Here is a 22,361-nt window from a genome sequence, read left to right as displayed (position 1 = left end):
CGGGTGCGGGCGCGGTCGGGCAGAGTCTCATGTGCGGGAAGCACACACATGAAAAAATTATTTGCGGGACTCCCGCAAAATAGAAATATCTAAACATAAAATATCTAAAACAAATGAAGTGCTATTCATGTATTGCACAAAAGCAACAAGAACAACGAATATTAAACAAGAACGATTAACAGGCGTAAGCATAGGCAGAGTTTCTATTTATAACACGTGTTTGCAGCGTTAAACAATGGTGATTTCTGGAATGCAGTGGACAATCAGAGAATCACCGCGCGAAATGCCGTGTATTCTGCAACCACACATGCAGCAGCCTATTGCTTTTAGTAAAAATAACAGTGGTTTGTGAATGTTGATGCTTTAATAACAACTATTTTATCAGGAGCGTTTATGCTGGGATGTTAGGCAACACACAAACTTAATATTTCACCTAAATTTCGTGGATGTACAGAAAAAAAGTAATGTAACTAGTAATGTAACTAATTACTTTTGAAATAAAGTAATCAAAACAGTAATTTGATTACTTTTAAAAGGAGTAATCAGTAATCAGTCATTTAATTACATTTTCAGAGTAACTGGCTCATAATATAGAAGATTCAGAACCATTTTAAACTTGTTTTTATTATTATTTTGTTTGCAGCTCACTCCTTCGTCTTGAAACAATCACCGGGACTCACACACATTTCAGTTGGTGGTTCTGCAGAATTAAGATGTACATTTGAGCAGACCGTTAGGTACTGCTATACAGATGCTGCATGGCAAAAGTTGAATCTACGAACTGGAAAACTCACATCAGTGGATACTATCCATGAGAATACAATTAAAAAACATGATGATAAAACTTGCGTTTTGACTCTAAATAAATTAACCAAGAAAGATTCAGGCATGTACTACTGCTTTAGCCATTACAACCAAATGGCTGTGATCGGCAATGGGACCAGGGTGATTGTAACAGGTAAATCTGGAGTGAAATCTCATCTGCACTTTTTCTAAGGTAACAGTTACTAAAATAAATAAAATTTTGTCATTATTTCCTCTGCTGTAGATCACTCTGAACCAGAACTCTCCATCTTATACTCACCACATGAACCGGACTCACCATCGGTATCGCTGCAGTGTCTTGTGACTGGACTTGTCCCGTCTCAGGTGCGCGTGTTCTGGATGATTGGACAGAATGTGTATTCTGGATGGACCGAGTCCGCCTGGACAGACGACACCGATTCAGCCACAGAATTCACACGGGCTCATCTCTCTGTTCCTGTAGAGGAGTGGATTGAAGCCGATGAAATTCACTGCTTTGCTGAATATGGTGGCATGAATATCTCCGAAACTCTGAGGCGATACGGTGCGTAAATGATGAACGTCTCAGAGAAACATTATGAAGAAAAAGGACAGGTCCTTTAATTGTCGTTTCAATTTCTTTTTACACTGTTAAAAACTATAAATATATAAAAACTATAATATATAAACGCCTTACAAACATCAAAGTATTGAAACTTATAAAAACTCAGTAGTAATGTTTGTGTCAACTTAAAAGAATGCAAAAAAAAAAAAAAAAAAAAAAAAAAAAAAAATACATCTAAATTGTTATAGCATATAATCATTAAAACACTACCCCAGTGTTAAAGCATTACACTTTTGGTTATTAATGAACTTACACCTATATATCTAGTTATAATTTCTCTGCTCATTGCTGTATTTCAGGACCCGAACCTAAAATCTACATGTGGCTTGTGTACGCCGGCTGTGTTGCAGCGGTCCTTACCATACTTTTAACCATCATTTTGTCTGTCGGATTAAACCGAGGCAAGTATTTGTCGCTTATGATTTTGTATAGGCCTAGCCTACATGGTTACAAATACTAAAAAGCAATTACATATATATATATATATATATATATATATATATATATATATATATATAGAGAGAGAGAGAGAGAGAGAGATATATATATATATATATATATATATATATATATCCACATGACCTTTTATGTTCACAATGCTGATTAACATGACAGTAAAGAGGAAGAATTGTTGGAATACAATTATTATTATTATTATTATTATTATTATGTATTTAAAAGGTCAGTAGTCTTAAGAGATCGTTCAGAATATTCGTGTGCTGATTTACATATTCTAAAGGAAATATATAGGCTATAAATGTGTACAATTCATAAACATATGCAGAACCCAAAATTATTTTAATATAAATTTTAAAACTATAATAACATCAGTCAATCAATAATTTGGCATTAATTAAAATAAAAAGATGCATATGTTGGTGAAACTGTCCAGCAGATTAAATTTTTTGTAATATATACATACATATTCTCTGTACATATTCTCTGACACAATTCTCAGATGTTGATAACCAAAAAAATCCAATCAGTCAGTATATCAAAGTATACTTTATAAACTTCAAAACTGTATTATTAATTTAAAAACAAACTAACTGAATGAAACTGTAAATTGTTTTATTTTATTTTAGGCTCACAAAAAAGGATGCCCACCGCAAAATTTCATATGGTAAAATGACCTTTCTAAGCTTAAACTGTACAGCCTAATGTGATATGCTGCATTTAATGCACACAATATATGCAATAATAGCTATACTACATAAATTGTCAGGAACAAAAAAAAAAAAAAAAAACAGCAAACAAATGAATGTGTTTATTTATTTGAACTTTAACAGGTAAACAGAACACGCTGAGAGAAGAGAGTTCACCTGTTACGGTAAGAGACAGAAATGAAGATGGTGAATACTGAAGTGGATCACTAAACTCTTTTCCTACATTTGTCTTATGACAGACTGTTTCTGCCCTTTCAGAACAATTATCACTTAAATCATAAACAAGCTTCAAATATATGTCATACTATATGAACAAGGTTTGATGTAAGTACATGGTAACTGAAGTGATTTAACTTTAAGCAAAAGTTTTTGCCTCTATTTGGGTACATTGGTGATACTGGTGAAAGTTTAAACAGTTCAGTACCTGTCAAGGTATAATAAGGTAATAAAAAAAGTAAAGATTTTTTAGTAATCATGGCTTGAATTTTGAATCTGTTCCTCACATTTTTTGTCTTCTAATGATTTGAACTACAGGGTTTTGTATGAATTACTTTTACTTTGCTTTTTGTCCTTTTTGGAGCTTGACCACCCGAAGAAAATGTTGCAGTATGCTAAAAATGTAGAAATTCAACATATTGTTTACCCATATGTCTTAAAACAATAAGATGTTTTTCTGTTCTTGCTTTTATAATGTCAATGGTCATGTACACTTTACAAATTATGCAAATAAATTACATTTAAAATGTATTCAAATAGAAAATAGTTATTTTAAATTACAGTAATATTTTACAGTATTGTTGTTTTTACATATATATTGGATTGAACAAATTCACTTTAAACGGTAGTATCTATTTAAGTATCATGAGATCTCTGTCCTACATCCCTGATGTGTGCAGCACAGAACAGCTGTTTAACTTTTCTTCGCAAAAGTGGCCTATCAAAATATAATTCTCTTTATTACTATTATAGATGTATTTTTTGTAATGTTGCTTTTTATTATAAATAATAATGCAGGCAACAAAAGCCCATGTTTGAGACTGTGTTCATATTGTATGTATGCAAATTTTTTTGTGATGGGTTGAAAACCCACAGTGCATGAAACAGGAAAATGGCCTCTTGTTGTAGCCATTAGACAGCTTGTGGTTAGACAGAAGTTGTATAACAGGATGTTAAATGAGACAAGGGTCTCATGAAACAGTGCTGAAAACCTTTCATTGTACATTTTTGCAGCAGCTCCACTGGCATTATTTAAGCCTTGATATGAAACTGATTGTATTATGCCTTGTATTGTCATATATTGTTCTCCTTACTTTCCGTCCATCTCTACAGTATTTAAATAACCACATTAAGAGTTATAAAATGCTCAGTTAGAGGATAAATTAAATTAGACTGCACATCTGTATTAACAAAGCATTCAAAATAAATTGTGAATAGCTATTACACTGATTACCTCTGTTTTCCTCTTTTTCTATTTTCCACTGTTGGTAAATGTGAACTACACTACACTGTAAAAAATAAAAAGTTGAGTTAACTTAAAAAATTAAGTTAATCTGCTGCACAGCAATTTTGAGTTTACTCAACTTTAAAGGAGGGAAGTTGTGCCAACTCATATATAAAAGTTCAGTGAACTTCAGTGAAGTTGAGTGAACTACCAGTCAGAGTTGGCACAACTTAGTTCTTGAAGTTCAGTAAACTCAAAAATGCTTTGCAGCAGATTAACTTAAATTGTTAAGTTCACTCAACTTAGTGGCACAACTTAGTTCTTGAAGTTCAGTAAACTCAAAAAAGCTTTGCAGCAGATTAGCTTAAATTGTTAAGTTGACTCAACTTAAAATATTAAGGTAACCAGCTCCAAAGCTTTTTTTGAGTTTACTGAACTTCAAGAACTAAGTTGTGCCAGTAATTTTTTGCTTGAAGTTCAGTAACCTCAAAAAAGCTTTGCAGCCGGTTGCTTTAGTATTTTAAGCCAACTCAACTGCATTTTTTACTATTTAACTGTATGACTTTAAATCTTACATCCAGACTCTAAGCCACATTGTATGCTCCTCCACATCCTTTAAGAATACAAATGCATGCAGTATATGAACAATACTGTAAATATAACACAAACAAGATTTTGTCATCATTACAGAAAGTATTTATTGGCATTCTGCAAAATGAACACAATTCAGCTTTTCTCCACAAAAACTATTATGTAACTAGGATGTGACTATTTACAATAAAAACACTCTTAAACAAAAAACACACACTTAAAAATTATTTTTTTAAGTGCCAGAAAAATGTAACATTAAAAGTATTAAAATTCTGCAGCCTTAAATAAAGTTTTAAATCAAAAGTCACAAAAAAACTTTTATATAATTTAAAGGAAGCTAAACTTTACCGTCATTTTAAACGTTCATCTTGCTCCATCTATTATTTTGGTGCATCCATAATGCAACAAACACACTGGATTAAGAAGCAAAATATTTCAACTATTAACACAACACTTAAAGGAATAATTCAACCAAAATTATTCTGAAAATTTATCATTTACTCACTCCCATGTTTTTCTAAACCGTTGTTCACACTCAACACAAATTTAAATATTTTAATGAAATTTGAGAGACTTCTATCCCTGTATTGAAAGGCTGTTCACCCAAAACTTCAAAGCGTTCATAAAGAGATCATAAATAATTAAATAAATATATAAGTTTAAGTCTCCTGAGGAGACGCAATTGTAGGGATGCATGAAATAGGATTTAGAAAATAGTACATTTGAAAATAGTTTATTTTCATTAATATTAGTATATTTATACCTTTGATACTAGTTTTACTTATTAATATTATTTACATATATTATCTATTAACATTGTTTTTCCTATAATGTATTTTAGCCTGTATTAGGGTTTTACACACTCACACAAAAACTAAACAAAACAGCATGTAGTTTCAGTTAGGTACTTTTATTTTTTTAATTGACATGAGCTTGAAGCAAAAATGAAAATGCTCTAAAAACAGTTATTGGCTAAATACAAATAATAAATGACAGTTGACAATGAACATGAAAAAAATACATCAGAAAGTAAAAATAGAAATAGAAAATAAATGACAAAATTTCCAGGAATAATGTATCTTCAGGATCCTCTGTAATGCCTTTAAGCCCATCAGTGTGGTGTGATTGAGTGGCAGTTTCTCTGCAGATGATGAGGTTGTGAATATGATGCATCTGAAATACACAGTTGAGTTTACAGTTAAAGAGTGTCCATGTGTTTATGTAAAAACAATTATGCTTATAAAGGCCATAAGCAAAAACTGACATATAAGCAGTATGCCCTTCAAAATATTAAAAAAGAGAAAAATATTGGGATAGTTTTATATAGCTTTAACACTTAAGCATAGACTCGAGTAATAATTTTACGAAAAATCTAACAATGAATAACTTCATTACCTCTATTACTTAGTGGAGAAGAGAGTATCCTTAAACGAACAGAGCTGGTCACACAAAAAAGAACCTAAAAAAAAAGAAAAAGACATTATTGGCAATGGGAAACAAGTTACAATATGAAAGTTAACATTTTATAGACATTGTAAGAAAGAACTTCACCTGTTGAAACTGTGTTGATAGTCTGTGTAGCTGGATAGTTGATGTCCAGAAAATGAGTAATGAGGTGTTTTGACAGTTACAATTTTTTTTTTTTAAAAAGCCACGAAAAAAACAATAAACAAAAAAAACCTAAACTCGGTTCTAAATAGACCTTTAAAGAACCATCTTTTTAGAGTGTACTTATAATGCAGTGCTAATTGACATAGCTTTTAAGCTATCACTGTATAGAAAACTAAAATATAATACAATTTCTGTTTTTTTTTTTTTTTTTTTTTTTTTTAATACATGTTATATAAGGCTCAAACTCACAGCACTTGCAGAGATGGAGCAGCATTTAGTGTGAAATGCGTGCTGTGTAATGTGATCACGTCTCTTCAGAAGACTTTGTTTAAACCATTCGATTCTTATGTATTCGTTTTACAATCTCTTTATGAACATTTTGAAGCATCAGAATTTTAGGTGAATAGTTTTTCAGTGAATGGACAGAAATATCTCAGGTTTCATTAAAAATATCTTCATTTGTGTATTAAAGATGGACAAATGTCTTATGGGTTTGGATCGACATGACGGTGAGTAAATGATGACAGAATTTTCATTTTTTTTGGATGATCTAAATTAAGCCAAAGAGGACAGCAACAGCAGTGGTAAGGCCATGTATATATTCCAACACAATCTGCATCTCTAGTACTACATCCTAGGCACCTTTAGGTTTGAGTGGATGACAACATCATCTTCCAGTAATAGTTAAGATGCTCATCTTCATCCCCTTGGTGTGGACATCCTCTGGCTTCGTGTCCTGCAAAAAAAAAAAAAAAAAAAAAAAAAAAAAAGAATTATATTTCCTACTAAATATTGACATTAAATGTTTAAAACATAACAAAAATAATAATAATAAAATTCTGGATGACGACTAGTTTTTACCAGTACAGAAATAAGTCAGAAATAATACAAAAAATACATGTATAACAAAAAATACTGCATATCTTCACTGTATGGAATAAACTGACTCTTATTGAAGCTGCTAAATTTGTTCAGTCAAGAGGAGTGAGTGTTGTCTTTTTATTTATTTATTTTTTGTAACATTAACGGAACAAATATCAGCAGGTTTATGAGGCTAACGTTAATGCACGGATTAAATTTACTGACACACAGGCGATTTTATCTCTCCGTTGACTCTCATTTCAGACCTACAAGTGATTGTTTATGTAAATAATCACATTTTGACATAACTTTATGTGTATTTGACAATTTAAGCGAACTAAGCTGCCACAGAGAGATGAATCTGTGATCGCATATTTTCTGCACGCTTCGGTTGTGTGTCAATAAACACGTTTATCATCTTACACGTCTTGCACTTTCACATATTTGCACCAGTATCGCGGCATCACAAAAAAAAAAAAAAAAAAGCAACTGTGTTCCAGATAAACTAGTAAGTTATATTGCCTAGCACAACGAAATACAACACATAATTAACCTCTATCTGGTTAATTATACACTCGTTTAATCGACATAAACATTTGAACTGTATCTATAAAAATATATCTGTATACATACCTTGCAAATGCTAACATTAGCTGATCGTGCTTGGGAAAAACAAAGCTAGCTAACTAGTTTGCCGCCAGACTTCATTCAACAATGTTTATTCTTTCTTTAAAGAACATTACAAACCTAACTGTGTAGTTTATTTGGCTTATTTTCTATATTAAATCTGTGTAGAAAGAACTTACCTTAAAAGAAGACATCCACTCCCTTTGCCATCGTTGTTTATGTTTGAAGCAGTAAACTCCTTGTATAGTTCAGCCACGGCACTTTGCGCATGCGCAATAATGTCAAGTTGACCGCTCAAATGAAGAAATAAAAATACCGAGTTTGCTCAACTTTCTTATTTGTGTTCATTGAGAAAAATATAGTAAACATTGAGTTAACTTGTTTTTATGTGTAAACTCAACATTTTGCTTAAAAATGTGTCCACTTGACTTACATTTTTAAACTGAGTGAACAATTTGCAAGTTGGAGTTTTTACAGTGTAAGTGTGAGCTGAATTAAGAGAACCATGCCATTTTTGTATTTCTAATTATATAATGTGTATTAAAGGTGTATGTCCATTTATTTTAAAATGTCAAGCTTAAATGAATAGTTCACCCAAAAATGAAAATTATGTCATTTACCCACTCTCATGTATGAATTTTATGTTCTTTAGAACACAAAATATGTTTTAAATAATATTTTAAATGTTTTGTGCATAGGGGGTCAATATCAACACTGCATGGACAAAATACATTCCACAGAAGAACATCACACAAGATTAATATTCATATTTGGGTGAACTGGTTAATTATGCAGTTACATAATTTATATATTTACTATCTTGACATAGCACACAGATGCAGCTGTCTGAAGTGCAGGGAGAAACAGTATTGTCAGTTTGTGACGTTGAGCGTTAGCAGTTCTCACACCATGTTGCTCTTTTCATCTCACATCCGTGTGGTTAGATCAAAACAAGTGACATCCAAATTGTAAAAAGATTTTCAGAAAGCAGAGTTAACTGACAAATTAACAACTACACAGCTTGCAACAGACAGCTCGCAAACAGCTTGCAAACACAAACAATAATGTCCTGAAAGAAAATTACCACACTGTAAACCAAAAAAAGTGAAAAAATTCAAAATATGGGTTAAACACCTATAAAAAGTAAATACGGAAAATTTCTTCATATTAATAAAGTACATTGTGTTCTATTTTATAGATTATTTTCACTGTCCATTTTTTATTTTCATTTGTTTGTTTGTTTTTTCACTGAACAGTGTAAATTATTTGCTGAAATATACTGTTTGTGCCAAATGGCCAGAGCTCAGGGTTGTGTGCCATTCAGAATTAAATTTAAAATGCCTTTGAAATTTCAGTTCACCATTAATAGCAAATACGTATAGAATTCATAAGCACGATACAGACCAAGAACTGTGTCAAACAGTATTAGTGGTCAGATTAAAGCAATATCTAACCATAACCACTTCTACAGTATATGAAACATGAAACAGTTTGCAGCCTGTTTGCTAAAAGCATTATTTTTGTTGTAGTAAATTAGCCTCTGATTTGCAGCAATTACATCTTTGCCCCACCTTTTCTGTAGGAAGGGGCACCCTCTGCTGAGTTTTTTCCTCATTGCAGTTTCAATCAAACTCTTGTGTACTGGTGCTTTGTTGCAGTAAGACTGTGACAGTTAATGGTACTGTTAAATGGTGAACTAGAGCCTTGAAACTGTTACTACGGACATCTGGATGTGCTGTTGGATTTTATTTCAGCTGTATTAAGTAAGACTATGCCAGTTATCAATTTCATCACATTTCTCTTAATTCTTTATTAATCTTCATAATGCAGATTATTCACCATGAACCTGCTTTAATTTTCTCATTTGCAGATACTTACTCGTTTGCCTTGAAAAAAAAAAAAAAAATCACATGACTCACATCTCTGTTTGTGGTTCTGTAGAACTGAGATGTATATTTGAGCAGCATGTTAGGCTCTGCTACGCTGATGCTACATGGCAAAAGTTGATTCACCATGAAGGTAAATGTTGTGTTTTGACTATTAAAAGCTTGAACCCACAAGATTCAGGCATGTACTATTGCACCAGCCATTTTAATGCAATGGCTATGATTGGCAATGGGACCAGGGTGGTTGTAACAGGTAAATCTGCAGTGAAATCTCATCTACATCATTTCTAGGGTTACACTTACGAAAATCTTACACTCACCGCAAGAACCTGACTCATCATCGCTATCGCTGCAGTGTCTTGTGACTGGACTTGTCTTACCTCAGATCAGCTGTTACAGTCCACCCTCCATTGTTTCGATGCCAAAATGATATCTGTGAAGAATTTCAGTCAGGTTTCAGGCCCCATCACAGCACAGAAACTGCACTTGTTAAAATCACTAATGACTTGCTTCTTGCGTCAGACCAAGGTTGCATCTCATTGCTAGTTTTACTTGATCTTAGTGCTGCGTTCGACACTCTAGATCATGACATACTAATAAATTGACTACAAAATTATGCAGGTATCCAAGGGCAGGCTTTAAGATGGTTTAGATCCTACCTGTCTGATCGCTACCACTTTGTTTATTTAAATGGGGAGTCATCTCAGTTATCACCAGTAAAGTATGGAGTGCCACAAGGATCTGTTCTAGGTCCTCTACTATTTTCATATGCTGCCCCTTGGTAATATTATTAGAAAACACAGGATTAGTTTCCATTGTTATGCTGATGATACTCAACTATATATCTCAACAAGACCAGATGAAACTTCTGAATTATCGAAGTTAACAGAGTGTGTTAAAAATGTAAAAGATTGGATGACCAATAATTTTCTGCTATTAAATTCAGATAAGACAGAGATATTACTTATTGGACCTAAAAACAATACACAGAATCTTTTAAATTACAATTTACAACTAGACGGATGTACTGTTACTTCCACTACAGTCAAAAGCCTGGGTGTTATATTATTGATGATTCATGAGCTCTAGACTGGACTATTGTAATGCACTACTAGGTGGTTGTCCTGCATCTTCAATAAACAAGCTACAGATAGTCCAAAATGCAGCTGCTAGAGTCCTTACCAGGTCAAGAAAATATGATCATATTACCCCAATTTTAAAGTCTCTGCACTGGCTACCTATTAGGTTCCGCATCAGCTATAAAATAGTACTACTTACCTATAAGGCACTTAACGGTTTAGCTCCTGCGTACCTAACTAGTCTTCTACCACGCTACAATCCATCACGCTCCCTAAGGTCACAAAACTCTGGACTGTTGGTAGTACCTAGGATAGCAAAGTCTACTAAAGGAGGTAGAGCTTTTTCACATTTGGCTCCTAAACTCTGCAACAGCCTTCCAGATAACGTTCGGGGTTCAGACACACTCTCTCTGTTTAAATCTAGATTAAAGACTCATCTTTTTAGCCAAGCATTCAAATAATGCATCTCATAAACTTTTACTGCAGTTATATCTGATCAAATGCTCATTATTAATCTTTTAGCTCTGGTTTAACAAATCTTTCTTTTCTTAGCTTGAACAGCAGCTACGCTAATTATGTTCCTATTTGTTCTCTGTTTTTGCCATGGGATTGACATCCCATGGTAACTAGGAATTCACAAGCTCCAGTCTGGATCCAGAACACTTGAGATGATGCCAACCCCACAGAGGACTTCAGATGATGCCAACCCTGAAACAACATACAGAACTCCCGAATTCTGCTACGAATTTATAGTGTTCTTTGTCTGTTTGATTACGTCATTAATTGATCTTTACCACACATCTCTACCATATGTACATCAAGCTACTACTACATATATTGTAAAAATGTCAATTTGGTGTAAAGTTGCTTTGCAACGATGTATCCTGAAAAGCGCTATACAAATAAATTTGAATTGAATTGAATTGAATTGAATCATACGAAGAGTGCCATTTTTTTCTCGCAAAAATCACAAATGTGATATTAATTTTATGCAGTTAATATTAAGAGACTATACGTTTTAGACACTATATTGCCTATTTTTGCTCTATTTCGCCAACAAATATGGTTTCAAACACAGCCACAGCACTGCTTTGCGTCTCCGAACAACGTGATAGCGTTCCTTTCCTGAATGATTCAGTTTAATCGCAAATTTGCTCGCTTAATAACAGTATCTTGCTGCCCCCTACTGGCGGTTTTAATTTCACATTTAAAGTACATTTTCATTTTTTAATAATTTCAAATATCAGCATTCAACGTTTTAGGATTAAAATATCAAAACATTATTACTATTCATTTGTAACTGCAGGTTAAATGCATCCATGTCCTGCATTAAACAGTGCTAAATACATCTAAATTCCAATTCAGATGCAGCATCTGTGTTTCCTCTGCACTGAAAAGATGAATTTTGTTGATAACGATTTTATTTGTTTGGTAACAGCCTAAGATGTCTTATTATTCTATTTGAAGATTGAATAAATATAAGAATTTGATGCAAAAGATAATGCACACTTTTAAAAAAGCTGCATTTTTGTAAGAAACAAATCTATCATTAAGACATTTTTAACCATAAATTGTTCCTTCAGGTTTTTGTTTTCTTCTCATCTCAAACAGGAGAGAACAATGCATAGATCAAGCCATATTTACAAGCAAAAACAGTCCAAAACAAATATGTGGCTTGATTTTGATGTGAGAGGAAACCGAGGACTGACTTTTACACTGGATGAAGTGCTATTATGAATTATTTTGTTCTTTACAAACATGCAACTTTTGCCTAACAAGACATTAATTGATGGTCTGGAGTCAAGTGGATTACTTGTGAACAATTGCATTTATCAGCTGTTTGGACTCTCATTCTAAAGGCACCCATTCACTGCAAAGAATCCACTGGTGAGCAAGTGATGTAACATTAAATTTCTCTAAATCTGTTCTGATGAAGAAACAAACTCATCTGCATGTTGGATTGCCTGCAGGGTACATACATTTTCAGTAAGTTCATTTTGAGATGAACAGAATCTTTCAATGCATTTTTTTTTTTCTTATTAAAGAACGTTTTGTGCAGTGGAAAGGTTCCACAGACATTAAAGGTTCTTAGAACCATCAATGCAAATAAAGCACACTTATTTTTAAGTAAGGAAGCCTCACCCGAAGGAGCATTCACTTTCGATGCCAGATTATTATTTGAGATAATAAAGAATTGATTAAAGCTTAGAGGTAACATACTTTGCAAAGCCTCTAATAATTATTTTAGAACCTTTCACTAAGAACCTGTTAACCTAAATGACATAGGCTAGTTAGTAATAACCAGATGATGACAGAAATTACTTTATCATAGGCAAGTGTGCATGGTGCAAACATGAGGGTGGAGTCACTTGTGGGGAGTCAACTTTTTTCTTTCTCCTTGTTGACTCAAACAAGGTAGACTGTCACAGTTTGACTATATCAGATCATCCGGAACAGGAATATGTCACGTATTGGACAAACCAGTTGGCCTACATGACAAGCTACTTAAAAAAAGACTTTGCTGCAAATGCTGTGAATTATTTCCTAAGGCATTGTGCAAATACTGTGAGTTATACAAAACATGCTTCTGAATGCAACATGAAAAGAAAATGTTTATTGTACAAAAATGTGCTTATCCATTTAAAATCTGAATCAAACAGAACTGAAATCCTATTTAAATGCTCTTTATGCCTGCATATATGCACTGTATTCCATGCAGTTTACTAATAAACAACAGTCGTTTGTCGTTACACATATAAATATAAACTTTCCTGACTTTTTCAAGACAACGAATTTGTTCTTGGACATTCATTGACCTCCGTTTCTCCGTTGCTTATCCAAGTGAATCCAACCTCAATTCAGCGTTCGCTGTCATCTAAATTCAAACACAGCTCAAAGGCTATTATAATATATAGCCTTTGAGCTGAAAGACTGTTATAAGAGCTCAGAGGCACATTTGTTATCTTGGAGCAACACTAACCCTCACCAAACCCGTGATAACGAATTCTTAATATCAAATTTGCCCACAACAATGCTGTACTATTCGCCCCTCAGAGGAACAGAAAAGCGAGAGTTGTCCTCTCATCGCACCTTCTGTCTGCGCATTTCGTGTTGATTTAAGTGGCCTAAATGTAGATCTCATTATTCACTTGAAAACCAGGTTTTACAGCTCTCCACTTTTGCAGCTCTTTAAAATTCTGAGCGGGTTTGTATCTTAATTAAACAAAATTTGCTGAGCGATTTATTCAAGCGGTATGTTGAATAATCACCAAGACTGTCGTTTCAGGTTTTCACTGGTTTAATAGGTAGGTCAGGAAAGAACATGAGGTTCGAGCGGGTAGTAAGATTAGTAATATGAGCAAAGAAGATTTGAGGCTTAGCGCCGACCTCGAAACTGGCTTTTGCGCGCAAATGGTTTCTTGTGCGCTTCTCTTAGTGCTCTCCACCATGTTGCTATATTGTAGTATTATGTATATAATTAGTGACTGAAATTAAACGTGTGTTGATATTATCAGCTTTTAAATACAGGTTAATGCCTATTTAAAGAGACTGAAAATGAAATAACCATTCACAAACCAGAAGGCGCATGCTTGAACAGCAGGGCGGGGGTCTGAATTTCATTTGTACACAGTTGTATGCTGAAGTGAGGCAGTGCCGGTTTATTTCTGTTTGATCTGACTCTAAACTAGGCTACTTTTGTTGATTTAGTCAGATATACAGCATGTGATTTGAATTTTATTTTAATAAAACAGTTTAAGGCTGCATAATTTGCTTAATTCCTCTTCATTTTTGATGATGGGAGTAGTTCGCCTTCAGGTTGTTCTGGATGGTTGTACAGATTGTACTGGTTGTCAAGTGTGATAAAATGCATTATTCTAAAATTCTTTGGAGTTCATAACGGTAATTGTGATGTTTATTATCAGAGGTAGGTCTAATGGTGAGGTCCTTTCATTCTTTCTTCACATTTCAGGCTCAAATTCAGCTTGTGCATCGTGCCGGGAGTCAGAATTCAGCTCAACACATGCAGGCTCTGGAGATGCTATGACCGTGATTGCCGTTGGTTATTTATGCAAAGATTATTATTTTAATTATTATTATTATTATTATTATTTTCAAAATAATGTTTATGTTTTCTCTTTAGAAGAAAAGCTCACATTACAGCTGTCATGTTTATGGAATATTTTGCTTGGACACGAGAATTTTCTAAAATATTGTTCATCATGCTGCCTGAGGTTTTATGCTATAGGTAATGCATAGAGGTTTAGTTTAAAAAAAGGTAAGTACGTTAAATTTCTCCGTTTTCTTGGTCAAAATGTATATACACTACCAGTCAAAAGTTTTTGAAGTTTCTTTTAAATTAATTAATTAATTAATTATTTTATTATTATTTTTTTTTATTATTATTATTTTTATTTTTATTTTAAGAAGTCTCTTCTGGTCATCAAGCTTGCATTTATTTGATCCAAAGTACAGGAAAACAGTAACAAATATTTTTACTATTTAAAATAAGTGTTTTCTATTTAAATATATTTTGAAATGTAATTTATTCCTGTGATTTCAAAGATTAATTTTTAGCATCATTACTCCAGTCACATGATCCTTCTGAAATCATTCTAATATGCTGATTTGCTGCTCAAAAAACATTTATTATTGTTATTATGTTGAAAACAGCTGTTGAATTTGATGTAGAAATTGTTTCTTTGATAAAAAGTTCAGAAGAACAGCATTTATCAGAAACAGAAGTCTTTTGTAACATTATAAATGTCTTTGTCATCACTTTTTATCAATTTAATGCACCCTTGCTAAATAAAAGTATTCATTTCTATAATGTCTTTACAATAGATAGATAGACAGATAGATAAATAAATAAAAGACTCCAAGCTTTTGAATGATATAGTGTATAATGTTTTTTTATAAAAGCTTTTTATTTCAGATAAATGCTGATCTTTGGATCTTTCTAATCATCAAAGAATCCTGAAAAAAAAAGTACTTAACCATTCTAAATATTAATAATAATAATAATAATAATAATAATAATAATAATAATAATAATAATAAATGTTCCTTGAACAGCAAATCAGCATGATTTCTGAAGGATCATGTGGCACTGAAGACTGGAGTAATGACACTGATAATTCAGCTTTGAGCACAGAAACAAATTACATTTTAACATTTATTCAACTAGAAAACAGTTATTTTAAATAGTAAAAATATTTGTAATATTTTAATTTTGCTGTTTGCTGTACTTTGGATAAAATAAATTCAGGCTTGGTGAGCAGAAGAGACTTCTTTAAAAAACAAAAAAATATTACTGTTCAAAAACATTTGTCTGGTAGTGTGTATGTATTTATAAGACCATTAAATTTCTTATAAAATAAAACTGTCCAAGAATCTACGATTTGAAAGACTGCGGATTACTACAGATTATTACAGTTTGTAATAGTTTTATTTACATTTCATTCACTGCAACACAAAACAGCAGAACGGCCTGAATTAGATGATCAACTTCAAATGTAAACTTTCTTTAGTCCAAGGTTTGTAGCATGCATTTTGCACTCTGAAAGAAGAGTGAGAGCAAAAATAAGTGATATAGGATATTTGTTTTCTCTGAGTGTTGACCAGAAAGTACAGAAATCCTTCTATTTTCTATCAAAATGAATCACATTACTGAATGCGAGTGAAGCAGAGTCAATGAGTATATGAACTTTAAAAAAATATGAAACAGAGGCTGTATAACAAACTCTACAATAATCTCTAAATATATATTTATATGTCTTTCTTTCTTGAATAAATACAAGTTTTAAAAATAAATGTGTAATTATTTATACATGGTAAGATTTGTAAAATTTGAGAATGTGTGAATTTGTAGGTTGTATTTTTGTGATGGGTTGAAAAACCACAATGCATTCCTACAAGACAATGCGTGGGCATCTTGCTGAAGCCTCTCTGCTGTTATCTGAACCCTGTGTGGTTAGATCAGAGTAAAGAGATGCATACACAGGAAGTTACAGATGAGGGTCCCATGAAACAGACTCAACACCTGCTCACTTGTCCATTCACTGCAGGGACACAATGACATAAACAACACTGAAAACATTTAAATGATACATTTACAGAAATAGAGCACACAAACATATTTTTGCGTATACAGTACTGTGGGCGTGCATTGACATACATATTGTTCCCATCCCTACAGATCCTAAATAAGCCAACTTGCTGGCGTTATGATTTGTTGACCGTAAATAAAAGCACACACAATATACAGAATTAATGATATTCCTACTGGTGTGATGGATAACATTTAGTCTCATCTGGTTAATTATTTACGGAGCTAAATTACTTCGTAGCCAAGTTTGTAAATATCATTCAATCTTGTTAGATTTGTAAATTTGTAATATAGTCAAAAATCAGTTTACATATCACATAATTCTTGATGCTCAGGACACAGGACATTTATTTTAGTGATGTCTTTCTCCCTATGTAAAGCAATTGATTTGATGTATTTTTAGAATGCAATTTTAACTCGACATTGCATTTATTTGTATTTGAAGTGCAGAGTGGTAAAATGTCTCAGACTTAGTAAGCGGGCGAAGGTGTAGGCGTTGTGCATTGGCCGTTCTTCTCTCACCATGCTGCTCTCTTCATCTCACACCCGTGTGGTTAGATCAAAACAAGTGCATTCAGAATTACATCAGATTGTCAGATGTCTAGAGTCAACTGGCAAGAAGAACACCTGCTCAGTCTGCATTGACCTTTTTGGATACAAATCTGTAGATCTGTGCAACACAGAGAAAGTCACACCAATGCAGAGCAGCAGTGACTTTGTGGAAGAAATATGAAATATATGAACTGGAGATATCAAACCTCTATCACTCAGGAGCTCTTATCTGTGTTAGCAATACCACATCAACATGTCCTCTGAGTTCATTAATCAGTGTTATGTCTTGACAATAACATCATATATCGAGTAACAAATGGTGACAGGCCTTGGCTGACTGACACATAGTATTTCCAAGTTAAAGAAACCCCATTTCCTGAAACATTTCTTGGCAACATGTTTCCCAAAATGATCATGACCAATATAACTAATTAGCACCCTCAAGAGCCCCAGGCCACTGATAAACATAATACACAATATAAACAGGTCTTTTCATCTTCAGTAGCAGGCCTAGCTTTTGCGCAAGTGATTTATATAGGCACTGAAGATCCACCCACTGGAGATTTATGTTTTTTTCTTTCTTGTTTTGTTTCTCCTTGCAGGCCGTTTCCAGTCAAACCGAGAGACGTTTTATTGCATGATTGCCTTGTTAAGTTAAAAGTGGTACTTTAGATATTTTTTCTAGAGGCTTGAAAATATAAACATGGGTACTTGGACGCATTTTTGGATGCTGTTATATTCTTGCTTTTTTGCTTCACACAGTAAGTTTTTGTTTTTGACATTTTGCCTGCATTTTCAGTTAAGGACATTCTATGTCCTTATTTGTACGTATTTTTATTCATTTCAAATAGGTTAACTATTTCCTCTAACGTTCTGGTCATAAAATAAACCTCAGGAACATTTTAAGCTTGTTTTTATTATTATTTTGTTTGCAGCTACTTACTCGTTCGTCTTGAAACAATCACCGGGATTCACACACGTCTCAGTTGGTGGTTCTGCAGAATTAAAATGTATATTTGAGCAGACCGTTAGGTACTGCTATACAGATGCTGCATGGCAAAAGTTGAATCTACGGACTGGAAAACTCACGACAGTGGATACTATCCATGAGAATACAATTAAAAAACATGATGATAAAACTTGCGTTTTGACTCTAAATAAATTAACCAAGAAAGATTCAGGCATGTACTACTGCTTTAGCCATTACAACCAAATGGCTGTGATCGGCAATGGGACCAGGGTGATCGTAACAGGTAAATCTGGAGTGAAATCTCATCTGCACTTTTTCTAGGGTCACAGTTTCTAAAATAAATAACATTTTGTCTTTCTTTTCCCTGCTGTAGATCACTCTGAACCAGAACTCTCCATCTTATACTCACAACATGAACCGGACTCACCATCGGTATCGCTGCAGTGTCTTGTGACTGCACTTGTCCCGTCTCAGGTGCGCGTGTTCTGGATGATTAGAGAGAAAGAGTATTCTGGATGGTCCGAGTCCGCCTGGACAGACGACACTGATTCAGCCACAGAATTCACACGGGCTCATCTCTCTGTTCCTGTAGAGGAGTGGACCAAAGCCGAAGAAATTCACTGCTTTGCTGAATATGATGGCAAAACTATCTCCAAAACTCTGATGCGAAGCGGTGCGTAATGAACGACTCAGAAAAAAAAAAAAAAAAAAAAAACATATTAAGAAAAAGGACAGGTCCTGTTATTGTCTCAATTTCTTTTTACACTGTTAAAAATATTACTAATAACATTTTTAAAAAAGTAAAGTTATTGTATATGAAACTCTCAAAAGTCATAAAATTAGGTAGAAATGTTTGTGTCAACTTAAAATAATAATAAAAAACAATGTTATAGCTTATAACGGTGAAAAACACTGCACCAATGTTAAAGCACTACATTTATGGTTATTAATGAATTGTATATAACACCTGTATATCTAGTTATAATTCCTCTGCTCATTGCTGTATTTCAGGACTCGAACCTGAAATCCACTCGTGGCTTGTGTACGCCGGCTGTGTGGCAGCGGTCCTTACCATACTTGTAACTGTCATTATGTCTGTGGTATTATACCGAGGTAAGAATTTAAGGCTTGTGATTTTGTAGGCCTAGCCTACATTGTTGCAAACATTGAAGAGTTATAAAATATATTTTTTAAATGAGTTTGAACTTACACTGATTAAGCTCTGAACAGTTCACAACTGCCTCTAAAATGAGTTTTGTTTTGCTGGATGTGTTTGTCGGGTTTGTTGGATTAAATGAGTTGTCTGACAAAAAATAAAACATATAACCTTTTATGTTCACAATGTTGTTAACGTGACAGTAAAAATGGCAAAATGTTGGAATATAACAAGTTTTTTTTTTTTTTTTGTAATTTTGAAAATTTTACTTATAAGAACTCTTTCAAAATATTAATGCGTTAGTTTACATATTAAAGGAAATATATGCTGTGCACAATTCATAAACATATACATCAACAAAAATTATTTGGTATAAAAAGCAGCATTTGTGAATACTTTGGTGAAACTGTCCAGCTGATGAAATGAGACATCTTCACATTTTTTTATTTTTTTTTAATTATATATTCAATCATATATTTTATTTTCTCCATTACAATTCTCAGATATTGTGATGACCAGAAAATCTAAACGGTCAGTATCACAACATACACTTTCTAAACTTCAAAACTGTACTATTAATGTAATGCAAAGCAACTGAACCACACTGTCAAATGTTTTTCAATTTAGGCTCACAAGAAAAGATGCCCACCGCAAATTTTCATATGGTAAAATGAACTTTCTAAGCTTAAACTGTATAGCCTAATGTGATATGCTGCATTTAATACACACAACATATGCAACAATAGCAATACTACATAAATTAATTGTCAGGGAAAAAAACAGCAAACAAATTCATGTGTTTATTTATTTGTTCTTTAACAGGAAAACAGAACACACTGAAAGAAGAGAGTTCATCTGTTATGGTAAAAGACAGAAATGAAGATGGTGAAGTGGATCACTAAACTTTTTTTTTCCTGCATGTGTCTTATGAAGGACTGTTTTTGCTTTGTATCAGAACATCTGTTACTTAAATAATAATCAAGCTTCACATATGTCATACAATATGAACAAAGTTTGATGTAGCAATATTTAATTTATTGACAAAAAAGTTCTAAGTACATGGTTAATGAAGCAATGTTTAAGCAAAATTGTTTTGCTTGTATTGTTCATGAAACTTATTTGAGAGTGTGATGCAGGGTGTGTAACTTTTATTGGTGATACTGTTAAAAGTTTAGCATTTGTTAAGTACCTGAACTAAAAAAAAGGCAAGTAAATAAATAAAAAATAAATGGTAATGAAAAGTGGTAGCTATATTAAATATGGGACTTGTGCTATTTTCAGTATGATAGTATAACTGATAACTGAACGCAGGAACTACAGTTCAAATGTGTAAAATAGAATATTTAGTAATGATGGTTTAAATTTTGACCTGTTCCTCAGTTTTTGTCTTCAGATGTTTAGCATTTTGTATCACTTGCTTTAATTTTGCTTTTTGTCCTCTTTGGAGCTTGACAGAAGTGGTCATGCACGTCAGTGAATTAAAAAAAGAAATGTTCAGAGTCTTTAAAAGTGTCCTTTTTTTTTTATTACATGCCTCTTCTGACTGGTCAGTTGTGACATTGAGTGGTCAAATATTTATTCATTATTCATTATCATTTTTAAATGGCCAAATACCAGAAATAATGGAGCAAACTGTTCCTTCAAGCAAATACACAACAGATAAAATAATCTTAAGAGTGTGAGAAAGTTGCAACTTTTTGTTGCAAACTTTTAATTAAACAAACCTGTCGGTAATTTTATTCTAAAGCTGAAGTATAAATAATTTGATGATGTTAATATTTTGAATATCAGTGTTTCTCTGGGGATCCCATCAGTCATGGGCAGGATGTGAGTCCATCAAAACAATAAAGGTAATGCAAAAGTACAATTTGTAATTAGATTAATTATATGAAACAAGGTACAACGTACTTACAACTTAACTAAAGTAACCCTTGTAAGGATAATTCTCACATGGACATCTCACATGACATTTCCTTTCCTATTTTTTTTTTTTTTCAGTGTGCAGAAGGAAATGTTGGAATATGTTAAAATATAAGTATAAATATAAAACAAAATATCTACAAGTTAAGAAATTAAAAAAAAAAAAAAGTTTACTATCTTAAAACAATGACATTTAGCTGTTCTTGTTTTTGTTTTTTTTCTCTTCTGTTCTTTGTCCATGGTCATGTGTATATATATATATATATATATATATATATATATATATATGAGGATTTATTATCCTTTTTGTTTTTCTAGTAAACATTAGTCCCCTTGAAAATGGATGGCACTGCAGGCCATCACACTTTCCAGACCGTTATAAATATGGATTTCTGTTGATTGATGAATCCTATCATAGTTTCTACACTACAGTACATGAAGCAGCACAACCATTTTCAACACTGATCATAACAGTAAATGTTTACTGAGTAGCGAATCAGCAACTTAGAATGATTTCTGAAAATCCTGCAATTATTTTAATATGAAAATTCACGATGTGTGCATAGAACACTTTTTTTTTTCTTTGCGAAAGTGGCCCATGGCCCATTAAATCAAAATTCATCTTAATACGTTTTATTATAGATAATAATGCAGGCAACATATGTTTCAGATTGTGTTCATATTGTATGTATGCAATTTTTTTTTTGTGATGGATTGAAAAACAACACTGCATGAAACAGGAAAATGTATGGCCTCTTCTTGTAGCCATCATACTCCCATTTGACACCTTGTGGTTAGACAGAAGCTGCATAACAGGATGTTAAATGAGATAAGGGTCTCATGAAACTGAGCAGCATAGCTGTTCTCACTGTCCTATTTTGCAGCAACTCTATTGGCATTACCTAAGCCTTGATGTGAAAATTGTGACTAGCTATTACATTGACTGCCTCTGTTTTCCTCTCTTGTATTATGCAGATTTAAAGATTT

General features: G+C 33.0%; 1 protein-coding gene across 3 annotated transcripts; it reads left to right on the top strand.

Moving 5' to 3' along the window:
* Positions 1 to 730: 730 nt before the first annotated feature.
* Positions 731 to 21,135, top strand: LOC127181718 (uncharacterized). 3 transcript variants are annotated; one of them, XM_051136610.1, is made up of 7 exons: positions 732 to 958; positions 1,049 to 1,149; positions 18,773 to 18,971; positions 19,310 to 19,411; positions 19,958 to 19,985; positions 20,082 to 20,119; positions 20,277 to 21,135. In XM_051136610.1, exons 1-7 carry the CDS (start codon positions 889 to 891, stop codon positions 20,354 to 20,356), a joined length of 618 nt encoding a protein of 205 aa, XP_050992567.1. In that variant the 5' UTR covers positions 732 to 888; the 3' UTR covers positions 20,357 to 21,135. The 3 variants fall into 3 exon arrangements, with proteins under 3 accessions (XP_050992568.1, XP_050992567.1, XP_050992565.1); XM_051136608.1 differs by lacking the exons at positions 732 to 958; positions 1,049 to 1,149 and adding exons at positions 15,968 to 18,089; positions 18,264 to 18,581 and having other exon boundaries at positions 18,672 to 18,971; positions 20,277 to 21,133; XM_051136611.1 differs by lacking the exon at positions 1,049 to 1,149 and having other exon boundaries at positions 731 to 958; positions 18,672 to 18,971.
* The last annotated feature ends 1,226 nt before the right edge of the window (positions 21,136 to 22,361 follow it).

Source organism: Labeo rohita, chromosome 19 (assembly GCF_022985175.1).
Source record: "Labeo rohita strain BAU-BD-2019 chromosome 19, IGBB_LRoh.1.0, whole genome shotgun sequence".
Taxonomy (NCBI): Eukaryota; Metazoa; Chordata; class Actinopteri; order Cypriniformes; family Cyprinidae; genus Labeo; species Labeo rohita.
The sequence above is the reverse complement of the archived record's forward strand: the minus strand, read 5'-3'. Positions and strand labels throughout refer to the sequence as shown.

What these genes read in the sequence shown, in the direction of transcription:
- LOC127181718 (XM_051136608.1), top strand. Translation starts at nt 18,032, where the DNA reads ATGGGTACTTGGACGCATTTTTGGATGCTGTTATATTCTTGCTTTTTT. An exon ending in CAAAACTCTGATGCGAAGCG is followed by an intron (nt 18,972 to 19,309) that starts GTGCGTAATGAA and finishes GCTGTATTTCAG; the next exon opens with GACTCGAACCTGAAATCCAC. An exon ending in GTCTGTGGTATTATACCGAG is followed by an intron (nt 19,412 to 19,957) that starts GTAAGAATTTAA and finishes TACAATTCTCAG; the next exon opens with ATATTGTGATGACCAGAAAA.